The following is a 13867-nucleotide window of genomic DNA, read 5'->3' as shown; positions in this document are numbered from 1 at the left end:
TAGCTATGAGTCAGGACTGACTCAGTGGCACCTATCGAAAACGTGTGTGTATGTATGTTCATTCAGTGATGCCATGTATCCTTTATGTAGTTTATCTTTCATTTTCTCTTAGTCATCTACTCATTTTTATCCCATTTTTGAGATGTCTATCCTGACCCTCCCCACCAGGTTGTAATGCATGTATTCTACCTTCAAGTCTTCGTAGTACCCTTTAATGCCTTTCTTGTTATTAAAGATACTAAATTTCTTGTTTGACTGATTCTCCCCTAGTAGATGTCATCACTGTATACTCGATAGTTAACACAGTTTCTGACATTCATTATGTTCAATAAATCTTTATTAAACCAAGTTTTAGGAACACTAAGCTATTCACTCTATCATGACCTTTATATAAACTCTTATCCTCAGTGCTTAGGTGTAGACTTTTCCCTCTGGGTCAATTTCTGTTAACCACTAGTAGACTCAACTTTGCCTTTCACTTCTGACCCATGGCCTACTGAGTCTTTTAGCTACCTTTTTAAAGGCACTTCCTCTGTATGATGAAATTAGGGTTTAATGTGCATGCTTCTTATCAAAAGGAAACCCAATTCTGTCTAGTTGATTCTGACCTATAGTGATCCTGTAACACAGAGTAGAACTGCCCCCATAGGATTTCTAAGACTGTAAATCATTATAGAAGCAGACTGCGATATCTTTCTCCCTTGGATCCACTGGTGGGTTCAAACCATAAAACTTCTGGTAAGGAGGTGAGTTCTTTAACCACTCCATAACCAGGGCTCCTTATACTTTTTTCATTAGGGTTATGCTTTTTTTTTTTTTTTTCCTTTTCTACAGAAAAATGACCATGCATTAATCAACTTTAGATTCCTATCACATGTATAGTGCCAGAAATATATGATTGCATACCAAATGGCAGTCCATTAAGGAGGAGTGCTCTCCAACTGTTGTTGTTGTTGTTGTTGTTGTTATGTGCTGTCGAGTGGGACCTGACTCATAACGACCCCTCCTTGGGTTTCCGAGGCAGTATCACTACTGAAGTAGATTGCCCCATCTTCCTTCCGAGGAGTGGCTGGTGGGTTTGAACCGCCAGCCTTCTGGTTAGCAGTCAAGTGCCTTAGGCACTATGCTACTTAGATGGCTTTAATGTAAAAATGGATAAAATGTTAACAGAAAACATGAGAATCAATGGAGCTTTCTCAGTGAGAGTATTATAATTCTATTATTTGACTATAAATTGAAATTAAGGGGTTTTTTTTTGGTAAAAGAAATGTAAAATGTGAGCAGCAGCTTATTTTCACTCTTTTCTAATATTTTTTGGATAATATGTGTTACCATTAATGATAAATATATAACAAAGGTTATACTAAAAGAGGTAACTGAAAATTACATTTATTTCCATTGTTTTGTCTGTTAGCCACACATTTTTATTTCCAGGTTATAAACTATTTGTTAAACATCACATTTCAGCTGTAAAACATTGCTTGCAATCCCACAGCCACAACCTCATAACACATTTTCATCATTAAGATTTTGGCTGAAGCAAGTAAAAGTGTACAAAACAGGAGAAGCTTGCTTTGTGACATCCCCAACCTTCTCATATTACACTCATTTTTCCCTCTGATGGCTTATAATTAGTGAGCAATGTTTAATAATTATGTCAGTTTAGAAATAAATCTTTTTATTTCATTTCATAAAAACCACACTGAGTCCCTTTAGCAGAGAGGGTATTATTGTGTTCTCCATAATTTATGCTTTAATTAACTGCTGAGTTATTGCTGCCACCTTAATCAGGCACCAAAAGTCCAGGGTGGCAGCCAGAAGAAGTGAAGACTGAGTAACATGACTGCATTATGAGGACACCAAATACTTTTTTAAAAACCAAGAACAAGATTATTGATTCAAGTGACCTCAACAGCCTTTAAAATAGATAATGTAGACTCAAGATAATAAATTTCTGGTCTTTTAATTTGACAGTTTCCTATAGTGTTCTCTCTCTTTTGGCCCTAGGTGTGCATATTTTCCTTTCTCTTTATGCCATCCTCCACCTCATTACACTCAGGCATTACATATTCCACAGTTTTTGATGGAAGGATCTAACAACTATAATTTCCTGTGAATTCTTTTGGGGAAAAGAGTGATAACAAAATTTGAGAATTTAAATTTCTATGTTTATTGCCTTTATATCATTTGTGACATTCTTAATAGATACTAATTTATTATAACTGGTTTAGTGTATAGTGAAGTCAAAATATGTATAATTTACATTAAAGAAGCAACAGTCATTGATAACCTAATTGCAGGGTTAAATTACTAACATTACGCAACTCTAATAGCATAAATATTCATGAAGAAAACCATATTTAATAGTTTAATCTACCTTCATTAACCAGTACTACAACAAGCTAGATGACTGACCTGGGTGATGTTTAAGAGATGCCACAATTTTCAGGATAATGCTATCCATTTATTTTTGGGATGCCACTAAGGCCTATTATTTCTATATAAGCATTCTCTTTTGTTTTCAATAATATAAAATTCAGAGATACTGAGTTGGGGAAGAAATTTTTGAGCAAAAATGATCAGATTACTTACGGAAATTACCTTTGTTTGTTCATATTTATCTGTTCGCTTTTATCATAAATTGTGCTTTCAATTTTCAAATCTTTTGTTACAATTCAAATGAAATAGGTTTCCTTGAATGAAGTAACATCATTCAATACTTGATGCATCTGATAATTGCAAATGATACTATTTTTCCAAGGTTTAAAAGGAATGGTCTTTAAGCATATGAAGCTAGTATAATTCAGTCTTCACTATTCATCTGTTTTCCTTATTAAATCCTAGTTAAAAGAAAGTACTTAGAAAATAGAACTGCATATCAAAGATAATCCTTTCTGAAATTCCACAAACCAGACTCAAGTCAGGTTATCGGGTTGACTTGTTAGATCAGTATGTAATGGGAGGAGAGCCTCTTGCTATTTCATGAATGCAAGAGGAATACAAATATGAAAGAGAATCATTCTGGTTAGAACATAACATTTAAAGAATTGAAATAAGTAGAGATACAGTTGTTGTAAGAGGGAGACTTCTGTCCGTGGTAATAAATTCCATTGAAAATTGCATTTTTGGTATATGGTTGCTCTCACAGTTGAAAGGAATTATGCACACATCCCTGTGGCAAATCATCTCTAATTAAGCCACTTCACATCTGTGAATTAGAACTTTTCAAAAGGCTGAGATTGCTTTCTCTGTCAATTAAAGATTATAGAGGGTTTCCCCTCCTTTTTCAAAGATGTGGTTAAAGAATTATTTAATTGCTGATGTTAGAGTCTATGCTGTTATGTGAATTAATTAGTTTCTGTTCTAAGAGTTTTTCATGGTTTGTCTTGCAGGCACTTTTCATGTCTGTCATCGAAATACATGTGTCCTGGTGTCCCTGCTGTCATGAGCACCTTGCTGGCTAATATAAATGCTTTCTATGCTCACACAACAGTTTCGACAAATGTACAGGTTTCTGCCTCAGATCGATTTGCTGCTACCAACTTCGGTGTAAGTATGATTTTTTGAACCTTAAAATTCCTAGTACCTATTGTGAGATATGTTTCAAAGGACTTTGGATTTAAGATACTCTTGAAATCTTATGCAGAAGGGGAAAAATAGGGACTGTCTCCTAGTATGATAAACTAAAACTGAAAGATCATTTGAAACATTTTCAGTGAAATAGTGTTAGTTGACAGTCAATAGAGCCCTTTATTAAATTAAATCTGAAATCACATTTTTCAGTGAGGGTGGGGTGAGTGAGGGTGGTAGATTTTATGAGAGAGTATTGGAATTAAATATATATATATCAGTATATGTAAATTTGAGATTCACCAAGTCAAGTACTGCAAATGTGACCTTGGCAGCCTTCTCTGAAGCTTGTTAAGCTCCCTTTGCACTCCCATTGATTCCTTCTGATACTCTTGGATAATGGCACATCCTCTAAGTAAAAAAAGAAAAAAACAGAAATGTACAAAGAACCTAAGAGAACGGCTGTACCTACATAAGGCTGTCCACCTGAAGTAATGAAAAGGATCAAGAGCACATTGAAAAGTAGAATTTTAGAAAAAGATAGAAATCCTAAGTCATTTCAAGATTTATCTTTTTACCAAGTAATTTATTGATTTGACTGTTAAAGGAACTCATTCTTTACAATTATAATCAAATTAAGATTGGTGACCTTGGAAATAAGGATCTAAATTAAGAATAATTTCTACAGAATGATGAGCTAAACTGAGACATGATTAGTAGAGACAGACAAGAAGGAATGGGTTCCAGCTCTATTCCAATTATAGAGTCAAACAGTATCGAGAGCACTTGGTGACTTTAGGGACATGGAGGGTGAGGGAAGAGGAAAGCGCCTAGAAAGATTCTTAGGTTTCTGCCCAGGGCCACTGGGTGGGCACTAGTGCTGCTCAGTACTCTAGGACAGGTATTTTTATTCTAATTTTTTTTCAGAGAAGAAGCTAAGAAACAGCATATAAAAATAATTCCCATGACATATCAGAGTTACTTTTTCCACCACATTACCAAATTGGTTGACTGAATAGATATTTGTTACTGAATATGTTGTTAGAAATCAAATTTTTATGTATGTACATACTTCAGAAATAATTCAGACCCGACTTCTAGAGTAAATTACCAAATAAAGGGTTGTAAACCCAATATTGTTGTTGTTGTTGTTATGTGCTGTAGAGTTGGACCCCGACTCATAGCAACCCCTCCTTGGTTTTCCGAGGTGGTATCACTACAGGAGTAGATTGCCCAACTTTCCTGCCGAGGAGTGGCTGGTGGGTTTGAACCGCCAGCCTTCTGGTTAGCAGGCAAGTGCCTTATACATTATGTTACCAGAACCCAAAAGGAGAAAAAAAAGAGTCCTGAGGTTTAATCATTTCCTGTTCTTTTCATCTAAAGAGAGAAAATGCAGTGTGTGAGGTGTGTGAGATGAGTTTGAATGAATCAAAAAAGTAACACCCAACAGAAAAGAACACTCAGGGTTGGTAGTCATGGGCTTTGAGTTCATATTTCAAATTTAGCTGTTTTATAGGCAAATATATTCAGTCACCAGAGCTTCACTTTCTCAATATGCTGAATGAGGATAAATCCTACTCTAATGTGTCTCTCATACTTACAATGAAGATAAAATGAGGTCAGAGATAGGAAACCAATTTGTAAAAGTTGAAAGAGTTCTACGAATACTATAAGGTATGAGGATTGAATCTTTCCTTCCCTACCTAGAGTTAAAATAGTATATATATATAAAAAACAAACTCACTGACACTGAGTCAGATCCAACTCATAGTGGCCCCTCCTTGGGTTTCCAAGGCAGTATCACTACGGAAGTAGATTCCCCAATCTTCCTTCCAAGGAGTGGCTGGTGGGTTTGAACCACCAGCATTCTGGTTAGTAGTCAAATGCCATAGGCACTGCACCATCACAGCTCCTAACAGTATACCACTAGCTCCTTTTGTTAGATTGACTCTTCTAAGAGCTGGGGCCAAAGGATTTTCCCCAGCCACCTCAATAAAATACTATTGTGATCAAATACCAGATCATAGAGCAGTTTTGTTATAAAAATTTCATCTTGGTAACAGTAGTCATTGTCTTGGGATTTAACCTGTAACAGAGAATTCTGTGTTATGAAACTATTTGGCTTCTAATATTCTGCCTGGGTACATTATAAAGAATAAGCCAACCTCGTGGAACACTGAGCCTTTCTACCTCTGAGAAAGAAGATGTGTTTATATGATCGATATCCACCATAAAAGCTACCTGGAGGAAAATTAAATAACATGCTCATTTACTTCACACTAAAGCAAAGAAGACAAACCACACTGATGTGAGTACAACTCAGTGTTTCAGTGGCAACATGTTTAAAAAATTTTTATTTTATAGATTAAATAACTTAGTATGAGGTAAAAAAAAAAAAATAGAAAAGTATTTATTTAAACTACATCTTCATAAATTAGTGATTTGGCACATAAATTTGACTATACTGTTCTCTACCTAAGGAACACTAGTGATATAGTGGTGAAGGCATTTGGCTGCTAACCAGAAAGTCACTGGTCCAAATAGACGAGATGCTCCATGGAAGAAAGACAAGGCAGTCTGCTTCCATAAAGACTTAGAGCCTTGAAAACCCAATGGGGGTCACTTTGAGTAAGAATCAACTCAGTGGCAGTGTTTGATTTTGGTTTTTGGTTTTTATTCTCTACTTATTGAAAACACTGCTATTTGCTGAGTCAAATATTACTATGTATAATGCCTCTCAACTTCACTTTGGAGCCCCAAGGTTTTATTCACCTTGCTACTGACTGATGCTGTCACTTTAGACCCAGGAACACCATGATTTTGGGCCATCTTTATCCTTATCAAAGGTGTAACACGGTAATGTTGATGCTCCAGAAAATAAATTAATGGAAAAAAACTTTCTTACATACAAGAATTATAAAAAAAATCCTTAAGGAATGAAAACCATTACATTTACCAAAATCCAGACTTTTCTGTGTACAAATGTTCAAGAATCAAGTGAAAAGAGATTCTCAAGGACAGAACTCTTGAATATAAATTTTTTCAGGAAAAATAGAGAAATAGGATGAAAATGAGAATAAAAAGTGTGATACTATGAAAGGCAAAAGAAAACAATTTTGAGCAAAAAAAGAATATAAAATGTGATGTTGCAAAAACTTCAAGTAATCCGGTGAAAGAAAAGGACCCTTTGTATCTGACAATTAAGAGTGAATTGTGCATTGGAGCGGTTGAGGCTGAAGCTTGATTTTATGGAGTTATTCACTGAATGAGGTAGGTAAATAGTTATATAAACTAGAGCCCATTCATTCACTAAAATGTTGCAGTGGATGGAATTACTTGGTATAGCTCTTCTAGCCATGGTCTTTGTTACTCCCACTAGATGACTGTACTCCCTCATACATGAGACCATGGAAACATAAGGTGCTTGTTGTCTACCAAGGGGACTAGACAGCTTATTAATAATGTTAATATGGTACATGGCACCCTTGTGGGGGTGGGACCTTAATGTGGGGATTGGTTAGCTTTGCCATCTTGCTAGAGTGAAAAAGAGCCATCCTAGATGCATAAAAAAAAGGAGATCTCACTGCCATCAAGGGAGAGAAGAGCTGGGAGTGGAACCTGTCCTTGGGTCCAAGATCCCTGCACTGGGACAGCAGAGCCAGCGGAACTAAGAGACTTCCCTGAGACAGAGCAGTGGGCTTGTGGGCCCATAGAACAAGACAAATAAGTGCTCTCAGGCAGGAGGCATGCTGACAGAGTGGGATACACCTATTGACAAAGCTAGAAGAACTTTGTAACATTTGTCCAAGTAGGGCAGAGGACACACTGAGAGGCCCAGGGCTAAAGAGAGGCATGGCTGTGGCATGACAAGAAGTTGTTCACTAAGCAGAATTTGTCTTGGAAGAAGTACAGCCAGAGCGTGCCTTAGAAGCAAGGATGAAGAGATTTCATCTCATGTACTGTAGACAAGTTATAAGGAGGAAGTAGGGTCTGGAGAAGGATTATTTCTTGCTTAGTAAGGTAGAAGGTCAGTGAAAAAGAAGACAGCCCTCAACAGGATGCTTTGACATAGTGGCTGCAACAATGGGCTCAAGCATAGCAATGATTGTGAGGATGGCATAAGACCAGGCAGTGCTTCATTCTTTCATACATAGTGTTGCTATAAGTCAGAACTGACTCTGCATTACCTAATAACAACATCTTTTGTAAAGAACGTGAAAGCACAAGATCTATTCTGATATTTGAGGAAATAGTGTGAGAGTCATTGTAAAGAATATTAAACTTTTGATAGAGAAGTGGAGTGTTGGAATTCATACACTATTCCTTTAATCTTCTCCATATGATAAGATGGTCACTTGCAAGATAGGGGTCATGGCATATGTTAAGAAACTGAAAGAGGCTGGTAAAGGTTGGGATTAATTACTTAAGGGAAAGGGAGCCCTGGTGACACAGTGGTTAAGCACTCAACTGCCAACTGTGAAAGGTCCACAGTCTGAACCCACTAGTGGGAGAAAGTCTGCTTCCCTAAAAATGTGTTGTTACCATTGTTAGGAGCCACCAAGTTGGTTCCAACACATAGCAATCCTATGGAGCAGTTCTGCTCTGCCCTGAAAGGAATATGAAGAGGAATTTTCGAGGGCCACCTAAGAAAAACTCCCAGTAAAGCTGAAGGCTCATTTGATTTAAGACACAATAAATTTTTTGTAGCAGCAATTCATGTATTTGTAAGATTTTCTCAGAGCTTCTGAGTCTTCTAGTGCTGATGTACATCAAGTTACAACAGATGGTTGGATTAACTCTAGGCTAGAATTCTGCAGAAAAAAATGAAATGGAAGGATGAAAGAATTAGGATGTAGATGTCAAGAGAATAGTTGAGATGATTCACCGTGGGGTCTTTATTTGATAGAGAAGGACATGGAACCATGAGACACGTGATTTAGAAAGAAAGAAAAAGATGACTGTGGTAGGAATATCATATATTTAATATTTCAGAAGGAAAGGATTTCGAGTCCAAGATGTGGCTATAGCAGTATACCGTTGAAAACTGGGTGGAAAAGCATAATGCATTTGATCTGACACTGCTAGTAAGAACTGATTGCTAAATTGTCATGAATATTTTGATCTGGTTGTTAAAGAAAATCATCCTTGAAATAAAACATGTTGAGAGTATTTATATCATGAAAATAAGCAAATGCTATGAATCAAGACAGTGTGTTTTCAGAGGTCTGATTTACCAGTGTATCACTGATCAAAGAACTTTATTTTAATGTCTCCATGGGAATCGAAAACACCTATGGGTATATCTGGAGTTGGAAAGTAAGGAAGCTCTATGAAGCAGGGGTCAGTGTTTTAATTTTGAAGATAAATTTTTAAGGAATTTACTTAGTTATCTTAAGACAGAAATAGCAAGTAAATTTTTAATAAAATTAAGGTTTATCTAGCATGTATACCTTCTTTAACACAGTATACCCATATACCCAGTGCTGAGCAGAAACAAGTATGTTAATATATATATCTTTACCATTAATATGTTATTTTATTTGTGCACTTGTTTGTTCAATATTTGTATGTTACCTTATGGAAGGTACTGTGGCATGTAGTAGAGAACTAGAAAGACAAATGGTGCCCTTGACTCTCTGGGTTTCACATTCTGATATAATAGTTATGTAAACAAGTGAAAAATCACTAAGTCACTTCCAAAATATAGTAACTGACAAAAGAGCTTATACTTAAAATTTTGTTTTGAGATTGTGAAGAAGCCATAATTAATTTACTTTGGGACTCATGGAAGCTTGACAAAGAAATAGGGCTATGAGAGATGAGTGGTATTGCAAAATTTACAGTAGTAGGAAAACTTTGTTAGGCCTAGGAATTCAAAATGCATAAAGACAAAGTGAATAAAGAGAGAGATAAGTTTAAAGAGGGGTGTGTGTGTGTGAATTAGTCTGCTGACTGAGTAGGGAAAATAAAATATAGAAATAAAGTGAACACTGTGTTACTGAATGTCATTTGATTTTTGAGAGTCTGCATTGTCCACGAAGATGTTTGGATTTCATTCTTGAAGCAATAAAAAACCTTTTTGGATAGTGTATAATCTGATTGAATTCCTGATTTAGAAAGATCACTCTGGAAGAAGTACTGTGGAGGGGAGAGACAGAATAGATATCAAACAGGGCTTGGTTGTTGTGATAGAAACCATTCTAGCTACTTTAAGCAGAAGGCAATTTAAAACAGGGAATTAAACCTTACAATATCATCTGAAAGAACAGAGGATGAGCCCTCATAATAATGCTCAGAATACCACTGTGGAACTGATTTACTACAGAAGCTGCTGCCTTTCTTAGAATCGGGAAAGTGGGAAATCAGGAGGCTGCCTACATTGCCAATGCAACTAACTGTCTTCTCAAAGCCAAAAACCTAGTGACCAGATAATGGAAACTTACTGTCTCCATGACTATACTTAGCAGAAGAAGGTCAAGAGCAGAAAGTGGTCCTCTATTTCATGTTGTTTTCCAAATGTAACAGTGCAAGCACATCTAATAGGCAGAAACTGAGATCATTGCAGAAATCTACCTTCAAAGGCATTTGGGAAATAAGAGTTTTAAGTTTTCCAGTCTCTGAAATATAGGAAGAAACACAAAAGAGAAAAGAGTAAACAAATCCTTGATATTGAACATGGTGTTCTAGACGGAGATTGGTGAGAAGGTTGATGTGCTAGTCCTGGCAAAGCAAGTGTGATGGTTATGTTTGTGTGTCAACTTGGCTGGGCCTGGTTGAGTGGCTGGGCAGCTGGTGGTAGTTATTCCCCATGATGAGACTGGCAACCAACTCCATGGTGGGCTCTACCACAGCAGCTGAGTAGCACCTTTGGGTATTCTGCTTCCTGCATATAAGAAGCAGCTTTGGGAATGGTCTCTAGCATATGGCATGCTTAGACCCTGCATGTAGCCATGTCGTTGGTCAGCAGCCTGCCATGCTCTGCCAACCTTGGGACTTACAATGAACTTGAATTAATGGCCTGCCATGTGGTTTGGTAACATCGGTACTGTGCCTTTTTACTTGTCAACTTTGGGCTTCTCAACCTCAGCAGCCAGCAGCTGTCTGAAGAAAAACCTCTAGCTTCAGTGGGCCAGGAGCTGGAGGCACAGCTGAAGCCCAAGGCTGAGGGGCTTTCACCCAGCCCTTAGAGCCTGGCACTTTGAACATGGACTGTAAGAGAATAAACTCCTGTTTGTTAAGGCCATCCCATTTGTGGTAAATTCTTGTCAGAGTGGCACTAGGTAACCAGAACAGCAAGCCGTGCGGAATCTAGACAATAGTTTAGGGAAAAAAAAAAAGTGTTGTGGGAAATGAGAAAGCCGATGTGGATGATATTTAGTACCTCTTTATGATTTGTTCTGGGCAAAACAAATTCAGGTTCTGTGTTACTTGAATCTTAGAAAATTGAGTGGGTGGCCTCTTTAAGAAGAAGAAGAAAAAAAAATTGGTGTAAAATTAAATTTATAAATCATAATAAATTGCAGGTTCCTATAATCAGGAGCTCTGGTAGCATAGTGGCTAAAGCACTTGACTGCTAACCAGAAGGCTGGCGGTTCAAACCCACCAGCCACTCCTCGGAAGGAAGGTTGGGCAATCCTACTTCCGTAGTGATACTGCCTCGGAAACCCAAGGAGGGGTCGCTATGAGTCGGGGCCGACTCGACGGCACATAACAACAACAACAACATAATCTGGCAAACATCATAAACATTACAGAATCTAGAAAATGTTGTTGTTAGGTCCCATGGCAACCCTGTGTACAACATAACAGAACACTGCTGGGTCCCGCACCATCCTCATAACTCTTGCAATGCTTGAGCCTATTGCTGCAGCCATTGAGTCGGTCCATCTCCTTGAAGCTCTTCCTCTTTTTCACTGACCCTCTCCTTTACCAAGAATGATATTCTTCGCTAGGGATTGGTCCCTCCCAATAGCATATTCAAAGTACGTGAGTTGAAGTCTTAACATCCTTGCTTCTAAGGAGCATTCTTACTGTACTTATTCCAAGACAGATTTGTTTGTTCTTCTGGCAGTCTATGGTATATTCACTATTCTTTGCCAACACAGCAATTCAAATGCATAAATTCTTCTTCAGTCTTGCTTATTTGTTGCCCAGGCTTTGCATACATATGAGGAAATTGAAAATGCCATAGCTTGAATCAGGGACACCTTATCTTGAAAGTGACATCTTTATTCTTTAACATTTTAAGAGGTCTTTTGCAGCAGATTTGCCCAATGTGATACTTCATTTGATTTCTTGACTGCTGCTTCCATGGACATTGATTATGGATCCAAGTAAAATGAAATCTTTGACAACTTAAGACTTTTCTCCATTTATCATGATATTGCTTTATTGGTCCAGTTATTAAGATACTTGTTGTCTTTATGTTGTATAATCCACACTGAAGACTGTAGTCTTTGATCTTTATCTGTAAGAGCTTCAAGTCTACTTCAATTTCAGCAAGCAAGATTGTGTCATCTGCATATTACAGGTTACTAATGAGTCTTCCTCCAATCTTGAAGGAATGCTTCTCTTCACATAGTCCAGCTTCTCAGATTATTTGCTCAGCTTGAAGAATGAATAGGTATAGTGAAAGGATATAACCTTGATACAAAGTTTTAAATAGTACAATATCTCCTCCTTCTGTTTGAAGGACTGCCTCTTGGTCTATGTACAGTTTCTTCATGAGAACAATGAAGTGTTCTGGAATTCCTGTCATCACAATGTTATCCATAGTTTGTTATCATCCACACAGCCAAATGTCTTTGCTTGCATAGTCAATAAAACACAGGTAAACAACTTTCTGGTATTCATTCCTTCAGTAAGATATATTTGACATCAGCAGTGATATTGTTGTTCCATTTCCTCTTCTGACTCCAGGCTGAATATTTGACAGCTGCTGGTTGATACACTGCTACAACCATACTTTAATTATCTTCAGCACAGTTTTACTTGTGTGTGATGTTAATGATATTGTGCAGTGATTTCCACATTCTATTGGGTCACCTTTCTTTGAATGTATGCAAATATGGATTTCTACAGTCAGTTGGCTGGGTACCTGTCTTCCACATGTCTAGGCATATGCAAGTGACCACTTCCAGTATTGCTTCCATTTGTTGAAACATCTCAGTTGGTATTCCATCAACTTTAGAAGCCTAGTTTTTGCCAATGACCTGAGAGCAGCTTGGACTTATTCCCTCAGTACCATCAGTTCTTGATCACATGCTACCTCCTGAAATGGTTGAATGTTGACCAATTCTTTTTAGTACAGTGACTTTGTGTTTTCTATCTTCTTTTGATACTTCCTGATTTGTTCAATATCTAGTCCTTAGAATCCTTCAGTTTTACAACTCCAGGGTTGAATTTTTTCTTCACTTCTTTCAGTTTGAGAAGTGCTGAGAATGTTTTCTCTTTTGGTTTTCTAACTCTAGTTCTTTGTAAGTTTCATTATAATACTTTTTTTTCAAAGTAAATCCAGAAAAACAACATAATATCTTTTATTGAACTGCTGTCATGCCTCAATAGTACTTTTTTGGTGCAGTGTTTGGCTGCAGAATTTTAAAACTAATTTTAATAAATACAAACTTGCATTTCAGTATGATACAAAGATGATGTAAAGAACTTCACTAAGGTGACTTGAGCAGCTGTGGAGATAGATGCCTAGAGGTTATGGAAGCAGAGATGCAAATGGAAGGCTCTGAAGGATTGCCAGATGACCTAGAAGCAGGGCTTTGGACCAGTTCTTTCTGGTCCACTCATGGCCAATGAAGTGAAGCCAGAACAGGCCTGAATGTCAATGTACTGGAATGATATCCATGATGGAAAAAATCATGAGTCAACACCCTGCTAGAAAGTTAATCTCCCTTTTAAAAAACAAGGGCAGTGTGCTCATTACATAGCAACCAAATCTCTTGATCAGCAGAGTTAGAAACTAACTGGCTCAAAGATGACAGCTGACTGCCCTGCTTCAATTTCTTCATCTTTGGCTTTGGTGGTAGGTGTGTAAATTTGAATAATAGTAGTATTAACTGGTCTTCCCTGTAGGTGTATAGATATTATCCTGTCACTGACAGCATTGTACTTCAGGATAGATCTTGAAACATTCTTTGTGATGATGAAGGAATTTGGGTTGCTTTCCACGGTCCTGACAATGATCGATCCAGCTCCTGAAAAGGCTCACTTAGACATTTTTGAGTCTCCCATTATAGGGCTCCAAACCATAATTTTTCCCATTCCTATTATTTTTCTGGGAGCTCTG

General features: G+C 37.3%; 1 protein-coding gene across 1 annotated transcript in view; it reads left to right on the top strand.

Moving 5' to 3' along the window:
- UNC13C (unc-13 homolog C) overlaps positions 1–13867 on the top strand; it is a 903686-nt gene that overhangs the window by 382703 nt on the left and 507116 nt on the right. Inside the window, exon 13 of the mRNA XM_007935152.2 lies at positions 3393–3549. Coding sequence (XP_007933343.1) covers positions 3393–3549 — 157 coding nt within the window. The remainder of the gene's footprint in view (positions 1–3392; positions 3550–13867) is intronic.

This window comes from Orycteropus afer, unplaced genomic scaffold, assembly GCF_000298275.1.
Source record: "Orycteropus afer afer isolate SDZICR_OR568_19922 unplaced genomic scaffold, OryAfe1.0 scaffold00026, whole genome shotgun sequence".
NCBI classification, from domain to species: Eukaryota; Metazoa; Chordata; class Mammalia; order Tubulidentata; family Orycteropodidae; genus Orycteropus; species Orycteropus afer.
This window is presented reverse-complemented; position numbering and strand designations above follow the sequence as displayed.